Source organism: Oncorhynchus gorbuscha, linkage group LG03 (assembly GCF_021184085.1).
Source record: "Oncorhynchus gorbuscha isolate QuinsamMale2020 ecotype Even-year linkage group LG03, OgorEven_v1.0, whole genome shotgun sequence".
NCBI classification, from domain to species: domain Eukaryota; kingdom Metazoa; phylum Chordata; class Actinopteri; order Salmoniformes; family Salmonidae; genus Oncorhynchus; species Oncorhynchus gorbuscha.
Genome location: NC_060175.1, coordinates 30557045 through 30579391, shown reverse-complemented (window position 1 = coordinate 30579391; position 22347 = coordinate 30557045). Strand labels below are relative to the sequence as shown.

At 46.1% G+C, this 22347-nt stretch overlaps 1 protein-coding gene across 1 annotated transcript in view; it reads left to right on the top strand.

The window, feature by feature from the left end:
* LOC124019418 (E3 ubiquitin-protein ligase MARCHF9-like) overlaps positions 1–21448 on the top strand; it is a 60993-nt gene extending 39545 nt beyond the window's left edge. The window contains exons 2-4 of the mRNA XM_046334752.1: positions 19069–19224; positions 19579–19771; positions 20427–21448. Of these exons, the coding sequence (XP_046190708.1) occupies positions 19069–19224; positions 19579–19771; positions 20427–20764 (687 nt within the window). The 3' untranslated portion in view covers positions 20765–21448. The remainder of the gene's footprint in view (positions 1–19068; positions 19225–19578; positions 19772–20426) is intronic.
* Positions 21449–22347: the final 899 nt, after the last annotated feature.

The following is a 22347-nucleotide window of genomic DNA, read 5'->3' as shown; positions in this document are numbered from 1 at the left end:
ATGCTGCAAGGATTTTCTTAGAATGTCTCAAGATTACACTGTATGTTCCATGTATTTCACATAATTCCTTTATTTAAAAATGTATGTTTAATTTCTGTCTGTCTGTTAATTTAATTTTTGTTCTTTGTTATTCTTATTTTCTCGTTGTTACTGTATCTCTTAATGTGGGAGAAAATTGTGAAATTCCAATAAAAATATTATTCCAATAATTACTGTAAAAAATGAACATGCACAATGTAATCATGTATGTAAAAATGTGTCAGATATGTAAGTTGAAAACACTGTATGTTAAAAACACTGTGTGTGTGTGTGTGTGTGTGTGTGTGTGTGTGTGTGTGTGTGTGTGTGTGTGTGTGTGTGTGTGTGTGTGTGTGTGTGTGTGTGTGTGTGTGTGTGTGTGTGTGTGTGTGTGTGTGTGTGTGTGTGTGTGTGTGTGTGTGTGTGTGTGTGAGAGAGAGAGAGTATCCCCAGTGCTTAATTTGTAAATCGGGAGGTGAAAGTGAGAGGGCGGTGACCTCGGGAGTGCTGAGGTACCGGAACGCATGAAATAAAACAAAATCACCTTTATAATAAAGCATTGCATGCATATCATCACATTTGAGTAGTTGCATAGAACAGTAGAGTAGGGGCACTTACAGAAGTTGCAAACATGGGGAACATTTTTATTAGCCTACAGTCCGGGAAAATGTTGGCCTTTTATATACGCATTTCATGCAATTATACGTCATTTTACATGTCTGGAGACAATGGCAGAATCTTTTTTAATACCGCAAAAAATGATCCAATTGCCAGGCTACATTGACTGACAAACTGAGAATTTGAGATCAATAAAAACGACCTTGTCTTGAATCCATCAATAGCCTAGGGCTAGCTGTGTGAAGACACACATTATAGGATAAAATCTGAGGAGGAAATTATAGACTTAAAAATGGTTTTCAGTTTCACTGAAAACCCAATGATGCGCAACTCACTCGCTGGTGATGGCCGATGTACACGTGCCAAAAGCCTATATCTCTCTCTTTTGTAAAATAATATAAGTTGATATATTGGTAGCCTACAGCCTAGAGTCTTCTCTTTTCAGCATTAGCCATTTGCTTTCCACCCTGTGTTATCCCTCGATTGGATTCAGTGGGGATTTTAGCATGTACAGTGTATTCAGAAAGTATTCAGACCCCATGACTTTTTCCACATTTTGTTACAGCCTTATTCTAAAATTGATTAAATAAAACATTTTACTCATCAAATTACACACAATAATCCATAATGACAAAACAAAAACTGTTTTTTTTTCTGCAAATGTATTTAAAAAAAAATGTAATCAGAACCCTGGCCATGAGACTCTAAATTGAGCTCAGGTGCATCCTGGTTACATTGATCATCCTTGAGATGTTTCTGCAACTTGATTGGAGTTCACCTGTGGTAAATTCAATTGATTGGACTTGATTTGGAAGGGACACACCTGTCTATATAAGGTCACACAGTTGACAGTGCATGTCAGAGCGAATACCAAGCCATGAGGTCGAAGGAATTGTCCGTAGAGCTCCGAGACAGGATTGTGTCGAGGCACAGATCTGGGGAAGGGGACCAAAACATTTATACAGCATTGAAGGTCGCCAAGAACACAGTGGCCTCCATCATTCTTAAATGGAAGAAGTTTGGAACCACTAAGACTCGTCATAGAGCTGGCTGCCCGGCCAAACTGAGCAATTGGGGGTGAAGGGCCTTGGTCAGGGATGTGACCAAGAACCCGATGGTCACTCTGACAGAGCTCCAGAGTTACTCTGTGGAGATGGGAGAATCTTGAGATGGACAACCATCTCTGCAGTGCTCCACCAAACAGGTCGAGCACTGGTCTGATGAAACTAAGATTGAACTCTTTGGCCTGAATGTCAAGCTTCACGTCTGGAGGAAACCTGTCACCATCCCTACGGTGGAGCGTGGGGGTGGCAGCATCATGCTGTGGGGATGTTTTTCAGTGGCAGGGACTAGGAGACTATTCAGGATCAAGGGAAAGATGAATGGAACAAAGTACAGAGAGATCCTTAATGAAAACCTGTTCCAGAGAGCTCAGGACCTCAGACTGGGGTGAAGGTTCACCATCCAATAGGACAACGACCCTAAGCACACAGCCAAGACAATGCAGGAGTGGCTTCGGGACAAGTCTCTGAATGTCCTTGAGTGTGCCAGCCAGAGCCCAGACTTGAACCCGATCTAACATCTCTGGAGAGACCTGAAAATGGCTGTGCAGCGAATCTCCCCATCCAACCTGACAGAGCTTGAGAGGATCTGCAGAGAAGAATAGGAGAAACTCCCCCAATACAGGTGTGCCAAGCTTGTAGCGTCATACCCAAGAAGACTTGAGGCTGTAATCGCTGCCAAAGGTGCTTCAACAAAGTACTCAGTGAAGGGTCTGAATACTTATGTAAATGGGATATTTCAGTTTTGTGTTTTTTTATTAGTCATTAAGGGGTATTGTGTGTAGATTAATGAAGGAAAATAACGATTTAATACATTTTAGAATAAGGCTGTAATGTAACAAAATATGGAAAAGTCTTGGTGGGGCAAACTCCCATTATTTTTTTTTATACATGCCAGCAAAGTCACTGCACAACACAACAGAACACTAAACAATACATTAATTAGACTATAACAGTGAAAAACGGTGCCCGCAAGCTGTTAGGGCCTACATAAAGCTGTCCCAACAGCAGAGTCCCAACAGCCGTTCCAATGCCTTACCACTATTATAGCTGCCTTGTCTTGCAACAAAACAGTTCATTCAGCCTTATTAATTGCCTTTTAAAAAAGGCTGACTTGCTTAAACAAATGTGGTTTCTACTGAGAATTGAGATGTACAAACTATGGCATAAGGGGACGACGAGCGGATAAAAGGCAATCCGTAATTTCGATAAAGACATTAATTAGCGAGCTAGGACGGACGTAGTCAATATAACTATTTGTTCAGCACTTTTGAAATGTACAGTGACAGACTTCAGAGCATGGGCGGTTCTTACAGTGTTCTCTGTACACCAAGTCAGAAGCGTAGGATAAATAAAGGGGGCATATAAGAAAACAATGAAAGCTCTTACAGAATTCGATGATGATATTTCTCTAAAACAGGCTATAGGCTACATGTGCTCCACCAAGTCAGAAGAACAGTAGGCTAAATTATGAGGGGAAACGGGACCAAATTATTAGGGACAGGCACATAGGCTACGAACAGTTTACTACACAACATACACTTAGTATTACTTTCTTTGCTACAGTATATCATTTACATAATTTATGCCACATCATACAATACATTTTTGGACTCACCTTGTTGTGCTCACTTGAACAGGAAGGTGGTGCTGCAGTCCTTCGTGTGGGGCAAATTCTGTCATTAACCTTTATCATCAAAGTCTGGCATTCTCTGGATTTATGGTGTTTTCAAGACAACGGGGATCTTGGAAAAACAAGATTGAATCATGATGTTAGTGATCCTGTACACCCGTACATTGACTCGGTACCGGTACCCCTGTGTATAGCCTTGTAATTGTTATTTCATTGTTGCTCTTTTATTTTTTACTTTAGTTTATTTAGTAACAACTTTTTAAACTCTTTTAAAAAAATGCATTGTTGGTTATGGGCTTGTAAGTAAGCATTTCCCGGCAAGGTCTACACCTGTAGACCTTGGCGCATGTGACAAATACAATTTGGCGCATGTGACAAATACAATTTGATTTGAAGTCAGAGCTCTAGAAAGAGGCCCAGATCCCGACTTGGATTTGTGAATTGGATGACCATTCAAAATGTATTTTCCCAGTCGGAGCTCGTTTTTTCCCAATTTCATAGCTGTCATGAACTCAACTGAAGTCAGATTCCCCAGAGTTTCCAGTTGTTTTGAAAGCGGCTGGAATGACAGCACGGCCAATGTTGAATGTTTATCCTTTTAGGCTTGGAAAAGTGACCCTTGCGGGCTCCCGAGTGGCGAGGTGGTCTAAGGCATCTCAGTGCAAGATGCGTCACCACAGTTCCTGGTTGAAATCCAGGCTGTATCACACCTGGCAGTGATTGGGAGTCCCATAGTGCAGCGCCCAATTGGCCCAGCATCGTCCGGGTTTGGCCGGGTTAGGCCGTCATTATAAATAAGAATTTGTTCTTAATTGACTTGCCTAGTTAAATAAAGGTTCAATAAAAAAATTAAATAATAATAATAATTCAACCCGGTCTTGGACCAAACATCCAATCCACTGAATAGCAGGCTAGTGATTGCTTTGCAATGCTTGAAGTTAGCCATAGATTCCTTCCAAACCACTCATTGTTGAATTTGCGATTTCTAACTTGTTGTGTAATGTTTATGTCCAATGGCCGATGAGCACCGATACATTTTATCTATAACTTATCTTCATTATTTCTCTTCATATGACAAGGGTTGAAAAGGATTTGCCAGTAGATTGTCGACTTGATTCTTGATGATGACTTCAAGCTTGCAAGCTAAAATTTTGGAAGTATGATGTTGACATGATCAGTCCAATCAAAGCTACTGTAGATATAACAAGATTGACCATAATTTTATCTGTGGTCAATGACATTGAGCCTTCTTCGATGGCCACTTCTAATGTAACTCTATGGCAGCACCCAAGAGGCTTAAATTTTTGAGCTCTCCCTGTTGATTTTGCGGTGACATAGTGTCCCCATGAGTGACAGAACACTGAGCCAATCATGGTGCAACTAGAGAATATAGCCAATCCCTATGCTCCGTATTTCCCTTCCAACCCCACCATCACAGACAGCACTGAGCTCGGCTGAAACGCCTGCATTTTCGAGCTGCCTTACTCAAGAAAGCAAACATTAGACCATGTTTGTATGTGGCTTTATCAACTCAATTATGTTTATTTTTATTTTGTACATTGTTTGTAAACTGGTATGTGACACGCATTAATGGGAAATGAATATGCTTTAAAAAAAATAAAGAATTAATGATTGGTCGCCACTGATTGTATTAGAAATATTGCAAAAAAACTTTCCTTTTTTTTTTTTTACTGACAGATTTGCAGCGTGTTCTCGACTGTAGGCTATTCCTTGTTATTGGGCTACAATCAACAGCTAGGCAATATTTTAAAACTATTGATCCTCTGTGGCTAAATTATAGGCCTTCTCATGGTGTAGTAGCCTATTTTGAATGATTTCATTTATTTCTGAACAAAGCAGTACTTCTATAATTTTGGAAAATGTATATAAATTCATCAGGGGTGCTGAATATTAGGTCCTGGCGGAAAATCTACTTTATCACATTATGTTTTTTGTGGGGGTCATTTATTATCTTGTCTTGTCCCTGTGCTTCCCAATTCGTTTCCCTCTGCTGGTTATTAGGAGCTGTTCCTATTCCCCTAATCAATCATTTAGTCTTCCCACAATTCCCTGATTAGAGTCCCTATTTCTTCCTTTGTGTTCCGTTCCTGTCCTGTCGGTTCCTTGTCTAGAATTCACCGTGCTGTGTTTGTGTATCGCCCTGTCGTGTCGGTCCAGATGCTGCGTGGTGAGACTTTGAATCGAGTTAGGTTTTGGGTCCTCTTTCACCTGCATGACAGAAGAGGCAACTCGAATTCACTTTGATCGCTTTTATTAGAATTTTTACATTGCAAAACGTGAAAATAAATGTTCATGCCACAAGAGGTATGGGATATAGCCAAATACACTACTGGTCAACACCTACTCATTCAAGGGTTTATATTTATTTTTTACTATTTTCTACATTGCAGAATAATAGTGAAGACATCAAAACTATGAAATAACACATCATGTAGTAACCAAAAAGTGTTAAACAAATAAAAAAATATTTTACCCACCCTTTGCCTTGATGGCAGCTTTGCACCCGCTTGGCATTCTCTCAACCAGCTTCATGAGGTAGTCACCTGGCTGGAATGCATTTCAATTAACAGCTGTGCCTTGTTAAAAGTTAAATAGTGGAATTCTTTCCATTGTAATGCGTTTGAGCCAATCAGTTGTGTTGTGACAAGGTAGGGGTGGTAATACAGAAGATAACCCTATTTGGTTAGGGACCAATTCCATTTGGTTAGGGACCAATTCCATATTATGGCAAGAACAGCTCAAATAAATAGAGAGAAATGACAGTCCATCATTTAAGACTTAGGTCAGTCAATCTGTAAAATTTCAAGAATTTTTAAAGTTTCTTCAAGTGCTGTCGCAAAAACCATCAAGAGCTATGATGAAACTGGCTCTCATGAGCACCACCACAGGAAAGGAAGACCCAGAGTTTCCTCTGCTGCAGAGGATAAGTTCAGTAGAGTTTACCAGCCTCAGAAATTGCAGCCCAAATAAATGCTTCACAGAGTTCAAGTAACAGACACTTTTCAACATCAACTGTTCAGAGGAGACAATGTGAATCAGGCCTTCATGGTCGAAATGCTGCATAGAAACCACTGCTGAAGGACACCTATAATAAGAAGAGACTTGCTTGGGCCAAGAAACACGAGCAATGGACATTAGATCAATGGAAATTTGTCCTTTGGTCTCGAGTCCAAATGGGAGATTTTTGGTTCCAACCACTGTGTCTTTGTGAGATGCTGTGTGGGTGAACGGATGATCTCTGCATGTGTGGTTCCCACTTTGAAGCATGGAGGAGGGGGTGTTATGGTGTGGGTCTGCTTTGCTGCTGGAACTGTCTGATTTGTTTAGAATTCAAGGCACACTTAACCAGCATGGCTACCTCAGCATTCTGCAGCGATATGACATCCCATCTGGTTTGGGATTAGTGGGACTATCATTTGTTTTTCGACAGGACAATGACCCAGCACACTTCCAGGTTGTGTAAGGGCTATTTGACCAAGAAGGAGAGTGATGGAGTGCTGTATCAGATGACCTGGCCTCCACAATTTCTGACCTCAACCCAATTGAGATGTTTTGGGATGAGTTAGGGTGCAGAGTGAAGGAAAAGCAGCCAACAAGTGCACAGCATATGTGGGAACTCCTTCAAGACTGTTGGAAAAACATTCCAAGTGAAGCTGGTTGAGAGAATGCAAAGAGTGTGCAAAGCTGTCATCAAGGCAAAGGGTGGCTATTTGAAGAATCTCAAATATAACACTTTTTTGGTTACTACTGTCATGTTTTGTCATTGATTATCATGTCTTGTCTCTGTGCTTTCCTTCTATTCGTTTCCCTCTGCTGGTCTTATTAGGTTCTTTCCCTAATTCTATTCCTCTCTCTCCCCCTCCCTCTCTCCCTCTCTCGCTCTCTCTCTCTATCGTTCCGTTCCTGCTCCCAGCTGTTCCTCATTCTCCTAACTACCTCATTTACTCTTTTCACACCTGTCCCCTATTTTGCCCTCTGATTTGAGTCCCTATTTCTCCCTCTGTTTTCCGCTTCTGTCCTTGTCGGATCCTTGCTTGATGTTCGCTGTTCTGTGTCCTTGTTCCGCCCTGTCGTGTTTTACCTTCTTCAGATGCTGCGTGTGAGCAGGTGTCAAAGTCAGCTACGGCCGGTGCCTTCCCGAAGCGACCTGCAGTCTGTGGTCGCGTCTCCAGTCATTCCTCTCTACTGACGAGTGGATTTCAGTTTTTCTGTTTTTGCATTAGGATTATCGCTTTTGTTTAAGACGTGAATAAAGACTCTGTTTCCGTTAAGTCGCTTTTGGGTCCTCATTCACCAGCATAACAGAAGGATCCGACCAAGAATGGACCCAGCGACTACGGATTCTCGCAACACTGCCGTCGAGATCCAGGGAGCAATGCTCGGCAGACACGAGCAGGAATTGTCTGCTGCTCGTCATGCCGTTGAGACCCTGGCCGCTCAGGTTTCCGACCTCTCAGGACAGTTTCAGAGTCTTCATCTCGTGCCACCAGCTACTTCCTGGTCTTCAGAGTCTCCGGAACCTAGGGTTAATAACCCACCATGTTACTCTGGGCAGCCCACTGAGTGCCGCTTCTCTCTCCAACCCAACACATACTCAAGAGAGAGAGCTCGGATTGCTTACGTCATTTCACTCCTTACTGGTCGGGCTCGGGAGTGGGGCACAGCTATCTGGGAGGCAAGAGCTGAGTGTTCTAACAATTATCTGAACTTTAAAGAGGAGATGATACGGGTTTTTGATCGTTCAGTTTTTGGTAAGGAGGCTTCTAGGGCCCTGGCTTCCCTATGTCAAGGTGATCGATCCATAACGGATTACTCTATAGAGTTTCGCACTCTTGCTGCCTCCAGTGACTGGAACGAGCCGGTGTTGCTTGCTCGTTTTCTGGAGGGACTCCACGCTGAGGTTAAGGATGAGATTCTCTCCCGGGAGGTTCCTTCCAGCGTGGACTCTTTGATTGCACTCGCCATCCGCATAGAACGACGGGTAGATCTTCGTCACCGAGCTCGTGGAAGAGAGCTCGCGTTAACGGTGTTCCCCCTCTCCGCATCTCAACCATCTCCTCCCTCCGGCTCAGAGACTGAGCCCATGCAGCTGGGAGGTATTCGCATCTCGACTAAGGAGAGGGAACGGAGGATCACCAACCGCCTTTGCCTCTATTGCGGTTCTGCTGGACATTTTGTCATTTCATGTCCAGTAAAAGCCAGAGCTCATCAGTAAGCGGAGGGCTACTGGTGAGCGCTACTACTCAGGTCTCTCCATCAAGATCCTGTACTACCTTGTCGGTCCATCTACGCTGGACCGGTTCGGCTGCTTCCTGCAGTGCCTTGATAGACTCTGGGGCTGAGGGTTGTTTTATGGACGAAGCATGGGCTCGGAAACATGACATTCCTCTCAGACAGTTAGGGAAGCCCACGCCCATGTTCGCCTTAGATGGTAGTCTTCTCCCCAGTATCAGATGTGAGACACTACCTTTAACCCTCACAGTATCTGGTAACCACAGTGAGACCATTTCCTTTTTGATTTTTCGTTCACCCTTTACACCTGTTGTTTTGGGTCATCCCTGGCTAGTATGTCATAATCCTTCTATTAATTGGTCTAGTAATTTTATCCTATCCTGGAACGTTTCTTGTCATGTGAAGTGTTTAATGTCTGCTATCCCTCCTGTTTCTTCTGTCCCCTCTTCTCAGGAGGAACCTGGTGATTTGACAGGAGTGCCGGAGGAATATCATGATCTGCGCACGGTCTTCAGTCGGTCCAGAGCCAACTCCCTTCCTCCTCACCGGTCGTATGATTGTTGTATTGATCTCCTTCCGGGGACCACTCCCCCTCGGGGTAGACTATACTCTCTGTCGGCTCCCGAACGTAAGGCTCTCGAGGATTATTTGTCTGTTTCTCTCGACGCCGGTACCGTGGTGCCTTCTTCCTCTCCCGCCGGAGCGGGGTTTTTTTTTGTTAAGAAGAAGGACGGTACTCTGCGCCCCTGCGTGGATTATCGAGGGCTGAATGACATAACGGTTAAGAATCGTTATCCGCTTCCCCTTATGTCGTCAGCCTTCGAAATTCTGCAGGGAGCCAGGTTCTTTACTAAGTTGGACCTTCGTAACGCTTACCATCTCGTGCGCATCAGAGAGGGGGACGAGTGGAAAACGGCGTTTAACACTCCGTTAGGGCATTTTGAATACCGGGTTCTGCCGTTCGGTCTCGCTAATGCTCCAGCTGTCTTTCAGGCATTAGTTAATGATGTACTGAGAGACATGCTGAACATCTTTGTTTTCATCTACCTTGACGATATCCTGATTTTTTCACCGTCACTCGAGATTCATGTTCAGCACGTTCGACGTGTACTCCAGCGCCTTTTAGAGAATTGTCTCTACGTGAAGGTTGAGAAGTGCGCCTTTCATGTCTCCTCTGTCACATTTCTCGGTTCTGTTATTTCCGCTGAAGGCATTCAGATGGATCCCGCTAAGGTCCAGGCTGTCAGTGATTGGCCCGTTCCAAAGTCATGTGTCGAGTTGCAGCGCTTTCTAGGTTTCGCTAATTTCTATCGGCGTTTCATTCGTAATTTCGGTCAAGTTGCTGCCCCTCTCACAGCTCTTACTTCTGTCAAGACGTGCTTTAAGTGGTCCGGTTCCGCCCAGGGAGCTTTTGATCTCCTCAAGAAGCGTTTTACATCCGCTCCTATCCTTGTTACTCCTGACGTCACTAAACAATTCATTGTCGAGGTTGACGCTTCAGAGGTGGGCGTGGGAGCCATTCTATCCCAGCGCTTCCATTCTGACGATAAGGTCCATCCTTGCGCTTATTTTTCTCATCGCCTGTCGCCATCGGAACGCAACTATGATGTGGGTAACCGCGAACTGCTCGCCATCCGCTTAGCCCTAGGCGAATGGCGACAGTGGTTGGAGGGGGCGACCGTTCCTTTTGTCGTTTGGACTGACCATAAGAACCTTGAGTACATCCGTTCTGCTAAACGACTTAATGCACGTCAAGCTCGTTGGGCGTTGTTTTTCGCTCGTTTCGAGTTCGTGATTTCTTATCGCCCGGGTAATAAGAACACCAAGCCTGATGCCTTATCCCGTCTCTTTAGTTCTTCTGTGGCTTCTACCGACCCCGAGGGGATTCTCCCTGAAGGGCGTGTTGTCGGGTTGACTGTCTGGGGAATTGAGAGACAGGTAAAGCAAGCACTCACTCACACTGTGTCGCCGCGCGCTTGTCCTAGTAACCTTCTTTTCGTTCCTGTCTCTACTCGTCTGGCTGTTCTTCAGTGGGCTCACTCTGCCAAGTTAGCTGGCCACCCCGGCGTTCGGGGCACGCTTGCTTCTATTCGCCAGCGGTTTTGGTGGCCTACTCAGGAGCGTGACACGCGCCGTTTCGTGGCTGCTTGTTCGGACTGCGCGCAGACTAAGTCAGGTAACTCTCCTCCTGCCGGTCGTCTCAGACCGCTTCCCATTCCTTCTCGACCATGGTCTCACATCGCCTTAGACTTTATTACCGGTCTGCCTTCGTCTGCGGGGAAGACTGTGATTCTTACGGTTGTCGATAGGTTCTCTAAGGCGGCACATTTCATTCCCCTCGCTAAGCTTCCTTCCGCCAATAAACGTAGGATTAAGAGTCCTAGGTATTGTCGCGGTCAGAGAGTGTGGCTTTCCACTCGTAACCTTCCCCTTACGACAGCTTCTCGCAAGTTGACTCCGCGGTTCATTGGTCCGTTCCGTGTCTCTCAGGTCGTCAATCCTGTCACTGTGCGACTGCTTCTCCCGCAACATCTTCGTCGCGTCCACCCTGTCTTCCATGTCTCCTGTGTCAAGCCTTTTCTTCGCGCCCCCGTTCGTCTTCCCTCCCCCCCGTCCTTGTCGAGGGCGCACCTATTTACAAGGTATGGAAGATCATGGACATGCGTTCTCGGGGACGTGGTCACCAGTACTTAGTGGATTGGGAGGGTTACGGTCCTGAGGAGAGGAGTTGGGTTCCATCACGGGACGTGCTGGACCGTTCGTTGATTGATGATTTCCTCCGTTGCCGCCAGGGTTCGTCCTCGAGTGCGCCAGGAGGCGCTCGGTGAGTGGGGTGGTACTGTCATGTTTTGTCATTGATTATCATGTCTTGTCTCTGTGCTTTCCTTCTATTCGTTTCCCTCTGCTGGTCTTATTAGGTTCTTTCCCTCTTTCTATTCCTCTCTCTCCCCCTCCCTCTCTCCCTCTCTCGCTCTCTCTCTCTATCGTTCCGTTCCTGCTCCCAGCTGTTCCTCATTCTCCTAACTACCTCATTTACTCTTTTCACACCTGTCCCCTATTTTGCCCTCTGATTTGAGTCCCTATTTCTCCCTCTGTTTTCCGCTTCTGTCCTTGTCGGATCCTTGCTTGATGTTCGCTGTTCTGTGTCCTTGTTCCGCCCTGTCGTGTTTTACCTTCTTCAGATGCTGCGTGTGAGCAGGTGTCAAAGTCAGCTACGGCCGGTGCCTTCCCGAAGCGACCTGCAGTCTGTGGTCGCGTCTCCAGTCATTCCTCTCTACTGACGAGTGGATTTCAGTTTTTCTGTTTTTGCATTAGGATTATCGCTTTTGTTTAAGACGTGAATAAAGACTCTGTTTCCGTTAAGTCGCTTTTGGGTCCTCATTCACCAGCATAACAACTACATGATTCCATATGTGTTATTTCATAGTTTTGATGTCTCCACTATTATTCTACAATGTAGAAAATCAGGGGATGTCCTGACAACTGACAACTGATGCACAAATGTAAAAACGTTCCCATGAAACATGTCTAGAACTTTAATATTTTACGTTCTGAGAACATGGCAACCATGTTCTATGTACATTGTATATAAGTATGTGGACATTCCTGCAAATTAGTGGATTCGGCTATTTCAGCCACACCCATTTCTGACAGATATATAAAATTGGGCACACTGCTATGCAATCTCCAAGCTCCGTGACTTTCAAAGTGTCATGTTTTGTCTTAGATTGTCTTGTCATTATGCTTTCCCTTCTGTTCGTTTCCCCCTGCTGGTCTTATTAGGTTCGTTCCCTTTTTCTATCCCTCTCTCTCCCCCTCCCTCTCTCTCCTCTCTCTATCGTTCCGTTCCTGCTCCCAGCTGTTCCTATTCCCCTAATCATCATTTAGTCTTCCCACACCTGTTCCTTATCTTTTCCCCTGATTAGAGTCCCTATTTCTTCCCTTGTTTTCCGTTCCTGTCCTGTCGGATCCTTGTCTATTGTTCACCGTGCTGTGTCTATGTATTGCCCTGTCGTGTCGTGTTTCCCTCAGATGCTGCGTGGTGAGCAGGTGTCTGAGTCTGCTACGTTCAAGTGCCTTCCCGAGGCAACCTGCAGTTCTTGATCAAGTCTCCAGTCTGTTCTCGTCATTACGAGTAGTATTATGCCTTTTGTTTGTAAAGTAACTTTACTGGATTAAAGACTCTGTTTTCGCCAAGTCGCTTTTGGGTCCTCATTCACCTGCATAACAGAAGGATCCGACCAAGGAATGGACCCAGCGACTACAGATGCTCGTAACACTGCCGTCGAGATCCAAGGAGCCATGCTCGGCAGACACGAGCAGGAATTGTCTGCTGCTCGCCATGCCGTGGAGAACCTGGCCGCTCAGGTTTCCGACCTCTCTGGACAGTTCCAGAGTCTTCGTCTCGTGCCACCTGTTACTTCCTGGCCTGCCGAGCCTCCGGAACCTAGGGTTAATAACCCACCTTGCTACTCCGGGCAGCCCACGGAGTGCCGCTCCTTTCTCACCCAGTGTGATATTGTGTTCTCTCTCCAACCCAACACATACTCTAGCGATAGAGCTCGGGTTGCTTACGTCATTTCACTCCTTACTGGCCGGGCTCGAGAGTGGGGCACAGCTATCTGGGAGGCAAGGGCTGATTGTTCTAACAATTACCAGAACTTTAAAGAGGAGATGATTCGGGTTTTTGACCGTTCAGTTTTTGGTAGGGAGGCTTCTAGGGCCCTGGCTTCCCTATGCCAAGGTGATCGATCCATAACGGATTACTCTATAGAGTTTCGCACTCTTGCTGCCTCTAGTGACTGGAACGAGCCGGCGCTGCTCGCTCGTTTTCTGGAGGGACTCCACGCAGTGGTCAAGGATGAGATTCTCTCTCGGGAGGTTCCTTCCTGTGTGGACTCTTTGATTGCTCTCGCCATCCGCATAGAACGACGGGTAGATCTTCGTCACCAAGCTCGTGGAAGAGAGCTCGCGTCAACGGTGTTTCCCTGCTCCGCATCGCAACCATCTCCCTCCTCTGGCTCAGAGACTGAGCCCATGCAGCTGGGAGGTATTCGCATCTCGACCAAGGAGAGGGAACGGAGGATCACCAACCGCCTGTGCCTCTATTGCGGATTTGATGGACATTTTGTCAATTCATGTCCAGTAAAGGCCAGAGCTCATCAGTAAGCGGAGGGCTACTGGTGAGCGCTACTACTCAGGTCTCTTCATCTAGATCCTGTACTACTATGTCGGTCCATCTACGCTGGACCGGTTCGGGTGCTACATGCAGTGCCTTGATTGACTCTGGGGCTGAGGGTTGTTTCATGGACGAAGCATGGGTTCGGAAACATGACATTCCTTTCAGACAGTTAGACAAGCCTACGCCCATGTTTGCCTTAGATGGTAGTCATCTTCCCAGTATCAGATTTGAGACACTACCTTTAACTCTCACAGTATCTGGTAACCACAGTGAGACTATTTCTTTTTTGATTTTTCGTTCACCTTTTACACCTGTTGTTTTGGGTCATCCCTGGCTAGTATGTCATAATCCTTCTATTAATTGGTCTAGTAATTCTATCCTATCCTGGAACGTTTCTTGTCATGTGAAGTGTTTAATGTCTGCCATCCCTCCCATTTCTTCTGTCCCCACTTCTCAGGAGGAACCTGGCGATTTGACAGGAGTGCCGGAGGAATATCATGATCTGCGCACGGTCTTCAGTCGGTCCCGAGCCAACTCCCTTCCTCCTCACCGGTCGTATGATTGTAGTATTGATCTCCTTCCGGGGACCACTCCTCCTCGGGGTAGACTATACTCTCTGTCGGCTCCCGAACGTAAGGCTCTCGAGGATTATTTATCTGTGTCTCTTGACGCCGGTACCATAGTGCCTTCTTCCTCTCCGGCCGGGGCGGGGTTCTTTTTGTTAAGAAGAAGGACGGTACTCTGCGCCCCTGCGTGGATTATCGAGGGCTGAATGACATAACGGTTAAGAATCGTTATCCGCTTCCCCTTATGTCATCAGCCTTCGAGATTCTGCAGGGAGCCAGGTGCTTTACTAAGTTGGACCTTCGTAACGCTTACCATCTCGTGCGCATCAGAGAGGGGACGAGTGGAAAACGGCGTTTAACACTCCGTTAGGGCATTTTGAGTACCGGGTTCTGCCGTTTGGTCTCGCCAATGCGCCAGCTGTTTTTCAGGCATTAGTTAATGATGTTCTGAGAGACATGCTGAACATCTTTGTTTTTGTCTATCTTGACGATATCCTGATTTTTTCACCGTCACTCGAGATTCATGTTCAGCACGTTCGACGTGTTCTACAGCGCCTTTTAGAGAATTGTCTCTACGTAAAGGCTGAGAAGTGCTCTTTTCATGTCTCCTCCGTTACTTTTCTCGGTTCCGTTATTTCCGCTGAAGGCATTCAGATGGATTCCGCTAAGGTCCAAGCTGTCAGTGATTGGCCCGTTCCAAGGTCACGTGTCGAGTTGCAGCGCTTTTTAGGTTTCGCTAATTTCTATCGGCGTTTCATTCGTAATTTCGGTCAAGTTGCTGCCCCTCTCACAGCTCTTACTTCTGTCAAGACGTGTTTTAAGTGGTCCGGTTCCGCCCAGGGAGCTTTTGATCTTCTAAAAGAACGTTTTACGTCCGCTCCTATCCTCGTTACTCCTGACGTCACTAGACAATTCATTGTCGAGGTTGACGCTTCAGAGGTAGGCGTGGGAGCCATTCTATCCCAGCGCTTCCAGTCTGACGATAAGGTTCATCCTTGCGCTTATTTTTCTCATCGCCTGTCGCCATCTGAGCGCAACTATGATGTGGGTAACCGTGAACTGCTCGCCATCCGCTTAGCCCTAGGCGAATGGCGACAGTGGTTGGAGGGGCGACCGTTCCTTTTGTCGTTTGGACAGACCATAAGAACCTTGAGTACATCCGTTCTGCCAAACGACTTAATGCCCGTCAAGCTCGTTGGGCGTTGTTTTTCGCTCGTTTCGAGTTTGTGATTTCTTACCGTCCGGGTAGCAAAAACACCAAGCCTGATGCCTTATCCCGTCTGTTTAGTTCTTCTGTGGCTTCTACTGATCCCGAGGGATTCTTCCTTATGGGCGTGTTGTCGGGTTGACAGTCTGGGGAATTGAAAGACAGGTTAAGCAAGCACTCACGCACACTGCGTCGCCGCGCGCTTGTCCTAGTAACCTCCTTTTCGTTCCTGTTTCCACTCATCTGGCTGTTCTTCAGTGGGCTCACTCTGCCAAGTTAGCTGGTCATCCCGGTGTTCGAGGCACTCTTGCGTCTATTCGCCAGCGCTTTTGGTGGCCGACTCAGGAGCGTGACACGCGCCGTTTCGTGGCTGCTTGTTCGGACTGCGCGCAGACTAAGTCGGGTAACTCTCCTCCTGCCGGTCGTCTCAGACCGCTCCCCATTCCTTCTCGACCATGGTCTCACATCGCCCTAGACTTCATTACCGGTCTGCCTTTGTCTGCGGGGAAGACTGTGATTCTTACGGTTGTCGATAGGTTCTCTAAGGCGGCACATTTCATTCCCCTCGCTAAACTTCCTTCCGCTAAGGAGACGGCACAAATCATCATCGAGAATGTGTTCAGAATTCATGGCCTCCCGTTAGACGCCGTTTCAGACAGAGGCCCGCAATTCACGTCACAGTTTTGGAGGGAGTTCTGTCGTTTGATTGGTGCGTCCGTCAGTCTCTCTTCCGGGTTTCATCCCCAGTCTAACGGTCAAGCAGAGAGGGCCAATCAGACGATTGGTCGCATACTACGCAGCCTTTCTTTCAGAAACCCTGCGTCTTGGGCAGAACAGCTCCCCTGGGCAGAATACGCTCACAACTCGCTTCCTTCGTCTGCTACCGGGTTATCTCCGTTTCAGAGTAGTCTGGGTTACCAGCCTCCTCTGTTTTCATCCCAGCTTGCCGAGTCCAGCGTTCCCTCCGCTCAAGCGTTTGTCCAACGTTGTGAGCGCACCTGGAGGAGGGTGAGGTCTGCACTTTGCCGTTACAGGGCACAGACTGTGAGAGCCGCCAATAAACGCAGGATTAAGAGTCCAAGGTATTGTTGCGGCCAGAGAGTGTGGCTTTCCACTCGCAACCTTCCTCTTACGACAGCTTCTCGTAAGTTAACTCCGCGGTTCATTGGTCCGTTCCGTGTCTCCCAGGTCGTCAATCCTGTCGCTGTGCGACTGCTTCTTCCGCGACATCTTCGTCGCGTCCATCCTGTCTTCCATGTCTCCTGTGTCAAGCCCTTTCTTCGCACCCCCGTTCGTCTTCCCTCCCCCCCTCCCGTCCTTGTCGAGAGCGCACCTATTTACAAGGTACGTAAGATCATGGACATGCGTTCTCGGGGACAGGGTCACCAATACTTAGTGGATTGGGAGGGTTACGGTCCTGAGGAGAGGAGTTGGGTTCCGTCTCGGGACGTGCTGGACCGTTCACTTATTGATGATTTCCTCCGTTGCCGCCAGGATTCCTCCTCGAGTGCGCCAGGAGGCGCTCGGTGAGTGGGGGGGTACTGTCATGTTTTGTCTTAGATTGTCTTGTCATTATGTTTTCCCTTCTGTTCGTTTCCCCCTGCTGGTCTTATTAGGTTCGTTCCCTTTTTCTATCCCTCCCTCTCTCTCCTCTCTCTATCGTTCCGTTCCTGCTCCCAGCTGTTCCTATTCCCCTAATCATCATTTAGTCTTCCCACACCTGTTCCTTATCTTTTCCCCTGATTAGAGTCCCTATTTCTTCCCTTGTTTTCCGTTCCTGTCCTGTCGGATCCTTGTCTATTGTTCACCGTGCTGTGTCTATGTATTGCCCTGTCGTGTCGTGTTTCCCTCAGATGCTGCGTGGTGAGCAGGTGTCTGAGTCTGCTACGTTCAAGTGCCTTCCCGAGGCAACCTGCAGTTCTTGATCAAGTCTCCAGTCTGTTCTCGTCATTACGAGTAGTATTATGCCTTTTGTTTGTAAAGTAACTTTACTGGATTAAAGACTCTGTTTTCGCCAAGTCGCTTTTGGGTCCTCATTCACCTGCATAACACAAAGTGGCACCTTAATAGGATGACACCTTTCCAACAAGTCTGTTCGTCCAATTGCTGCCCTGCTAAAGCTGCCCCGGTCAACTGTTATTGCTGTTATTGTGATGTAGAAAAAACTAGGAGCAACAACGGCTCAGCAACAAAGTGATAGGCCACACAAGCTCACAGAACGGGACCGGCGAGTGCTGAAGTGCATAGTGCGTCTCTCCTTAGATGCAACACTCACTGCCCAGTTCCAAACTGCTTCTCGAAGCAACGTCAGCACAATAACTGTTCGTTGGGAGCTTCATGAATGGGGTTTCCATGACCGAGCAGCCGCACATAAGTCTAAGATCACCATGCGCAAAGCCAAGTGTCGGCCGGAGTGGTGTAAAGCTCGTGGAAATGCGTTCACTGGAGTGATGAATCACGCTTCACTAACTGGCAGTTGGGTGAATCTGGGTTTGGTGAAATCTGGGTTTGGCGGATGCCAGGAGAACACTACCTGCCCCAATTTGCCACCTGTAAAGTTTGGTGGAGGAGGAATAATGGTTTGGGGCTGATTTTCATGGTTCGGGCTAGGCCCCTTAGTCCCAGTGAATGAAAATCTTAACTCTACAGCATACAATTACATTCTAGACGATTCTGTGCTTCCGACTTTGTGGCAACAGTTTGGGGAAGGCCCTTTCCTGTTCCAGGATGACTATACCCCCGTGCACAAAGCGAGGTCCATATAGAAATAGTTTGTCGAGATCGGTGTGGAAGAACTTGTCTGGCCTGCACAGATCCCTGAGATGTTCGACAAGCAGGTGTCCACATACTTTAGTAGTGTATGTTTGTGAGATTGATGGAATATTCTCCTAACACTTAGAAAACTGCACACAGGAATGTTCTTGCAACGTCCCATAAAATGTCTACGACATTAATGTTGTTTATTCTGAGAACATTGTAACCACATTCTAGATAAGTTATATAGAAATGTTCTCATAATGTTTTTGCTAACATAGATAGAATGTTCCCTTAACAATTGCTAAACTGGACACTCAAACATTAGCGGAGCATTATGGGTAACATTACAAAAATGTTCTCTCTCCCTAGAATTCACAGGAAGTTGGTGGCACCTTGGGGAGGACGGGGTCATAGTAATGGCTGGAATGGAATTAATGGAATGGTATCAAGCTCATAAAACACATGGTTTCCATGTGTTTGATACCATTTCATTCACTCCATTCCAGCCATTATTATGAGGCGTCCTCCCTTCAGCAGTCTCCTGTGCTAGAATTGTTAGCTCGGTAGTGCCTGGTCCCAGGGTTTGCAGGCTTATAGCAACCCTTTACTAACAGACTGGATTCAACAAATCTAGTAATCATCCACACCATGCTTAGCTGAATCAGGTATTCTAGTGCTGGTATGGATCAAAAGTCTACGATCAAAATATTGGAGTTGTTGTCCATGCCTTCAGGAGATATATAGAGAGATTTAACAGAATACTGTCTCTGCAGGGGGAGTTGCTGAGCCCGTGTCGCTGTGACGGATCTGTGCGCTGTACCCACCAGCCCTGCCTCATCCGTTGGATCAGCGAGAGAGGCTCCTGGAGCTGTGAGCTCTGCTACTTCAAGTACCAGGTCCTTGCCATCAGCACCAAGAACCCACTGCAGGTACAGTGTGTGTCTGTGTGTGTATGCGTGTGTGCTTGTGTGTTTTTGTGTGTCTACAAGTACTGTCCCGTCCTCAGGAGTTCCATATTAAATCTAATGTTTTGTGTGGATGCTAAGCATATCGTCCCACTCGAATGCTCCCAAAATACTTACAAATATAATAAAACAAATCTTCTTGCCTGTGGCTGCATGACATCAGTGCACAGATAATTATCTCCACCAAAAAGACACACATTGATCCGCCGCCTCTCCTCTCTCCCTCCAACCCCCCTCTCTTTGTCTCTCTACTTCTCTCTCTCTCTCCCCCCCTCCACCCCATCCCCTCTCCCTCAACCTCCCCCTCACTCTCTTCAGTGGCAAGCCATCTCTCTGACTGTGATAGAGAAGGTGCAGATAGCAGCCATTATGCTGGGTTCTCTGTTCCTCATCGCCAGCATCTCCTGGCTGGTGTGGTCGTCCTTCAGCCCCTCGGCCAAGTGGCAGCGCCAGGACTTGCTCTTCCAGATCTGCTATGGCATGTACGGCTTCATGGATATCGTTTGCATAGGTGAGCTAGACGGTTCTATGACGTAGACCTCACTGACATACTGTCAAAGATAAACATACGGTTTTGTGATTGCAATTGCAGGTATGATGTGTAGAGTTGCGCATGAAAAGAAAGGAGAATACTTCCATGTTCCCAGAGTTTGAATGTAGAAATGGTGGTTGAAACGTTCCAGTGTTCCAGTAAGACTTGAGGTGTGTGTGTTAGAGAATGTAAGTGAGTGAGAGCAATTTGTTTGTTTTGGTCTTTGTTTCTCAGAGAGGTCGTAGCCTGTGTGACATGTCTCAGCTGAAAATGTACAACCACTTCTGAAGTGCCTTGAACATCCAGACTGTTTAAATATTTACAGCACACTTGTGCAAAGGTGGCCTATGATACTTTCTGCTTGAAAGAGTTTTTTTCTTACTTTCTCTCCCGTCTCTGCGTCCTTTCATCTGTTTCCCTCTTTGTCTGGCCATTCACATTCTGCAATCTTTCACCTCTCTGTCTGCTTGCCTCCCTCCATCTCTCTTCTATTCACCGTCTCTCTTTCTCCTACCACTTGTATCACTCATGCTTCTCTCACTTTCATACCTGTGCTCTCTCTCTTCTCCATCTTTCTCTCACTCTCTCTCTTACTCCTCCCTAATTTTCATGTCTGTCTGGATTCTCTCTCCAGGCCTTATAATCCATGAGGGATCGTCAGTATACCGGATCTTTAAGCGCTGGCAGGCAGTGAACCAGCAGTGGAAAGTACTGAACTATGAGAAAGCCAAGGACCTGGGCGACCCCATCAGCTCCAGCAGCAAGTGTGGGGGGCGTGGGGGTCGAAACCCTCCCCACGAAACCCTCCCCACGGCTGACAGGGTGGGCCGGACAGGCCAGCGTGTTAGGACTATTCTCAACCACCACTGTGGCTACACCATCCTGCACATCCTCAGCCAGCTGAGGCCCAGCAACCCTCGCATCAGACCCACATCCAACCGCGAGGTGGTCATGAGGGTCACCACCGTATGAGACCGGGCCCAGCGGGGGTGGCGACGACAAACATAAGGGCGTGGATGCAGACATCCTGCTCCTGATAAACCCACCCTACGGACACGAGAGGAGGGAGAGCAGCACAGTTAAAGTTACAGTCACAGACAGTAGGACAATATCATTGAGAAAAAATTAAGAAAGAAAAAAGAAATAGCTCCAATTTAAAAAAAGCTGGAGGACTTTCTTTCACCAGCTGAATTACATAAAGCATTGCCATTATTCCTGTTCGTCTGTTTTCTAAGAAAAAATTGCAAGTATTATTATTGATTTAGATTTTATAATCGAGAGCAGGTTAAGGAGGAAAAATGGAAAGGGACAATTTTTTACATCTGCCCCCACCAAACGCATACCACCAATGATGACTTACATCTCCTCCCCCTCCTCAACCCCCTCTCTCACTCTTCAAGGTGTCTGTGACAGACATTCTCTGTCCACCTGTAACACCTGAACTGTCCCTGTGGCGCAAAGCATACCAGGAACCACCTAAAGAATGAGCAAAAAAGTGCAATAAAACAGTTTAAAGAGATTGACATAGCAAAATAAATTTGATTCCAAATTTACAATGCATCTTCTGCAATAAAGAAACATGTACATGTCATGGTGAACCCCTATGTGATGTCACAGCTTTATTGTACACAATGTTTGATATCAATATTGTATGTTGTTCTGTTTTCTTCATTTACTGTGTGAAGTTGTGTGATTGGTACCTGGGAATATTTGAGTATTTGTTGAGGTTAACAATACAAGCTAGGTAAATATTAATAATTAGAGTTGATCAACTGGAACAGATTTGTTTTGTTTTTCATGGTTTGAAATATAGGCCTGGCAATGCTGAGAAAATGTTATTGACAGCGCTACAAACGGCTGTATCAAACCACTAATACAGGACTTTTAAAGGCCTAGTGCACTCATCATTCTTTTTATTGTTATTTTTGGATTTCCGATTTTTTAGGGCGTTCTGCAGCACCTTTTGCACCCTTACTTCCCGGGGCTATGTGCTTACCTCCATCAACTGGAAGTGACATGGAATCAGAGCCCCATCTTCAAATGGGTATGGTAAGTATTCAAGTGAAGAATGGTGTGTATGATATTATGGCCTTTCACAACAGAAATGTTGATGCTTTGTTAACCCTCTATTAAATAAAATCAAATCAAATTTTATTTGTCACATACACATGGTTAGCAGATGTTAGTGCGAGTGTAGCGAAATGCTTGTGCTTCTAGTTCCGACAATGCAGTAATAACCAACAAGTAATCTAGCTAACAATTCCAAAACTACTACCTTATAGACACAAGTGTAAGGGGATAAAGAATATGTACATAAAGATATATGAATGAGTGATGGTACAGAGCGGCATAGGCAAGATACAGTAGATGGCATTGAGTGCAATATATACATATGAGATGAGTATGTAAACAAAGTGGCATAGTTAAAGTGTCTTGTGATACATGTATTACATAAGGATGCAGTAGATGATATAGAGTACAGTATATACGTATACATATGAGATGAATAATGTAGGGTATGTAAACATTATATTAGGTAGCATTATTTAAAGTGG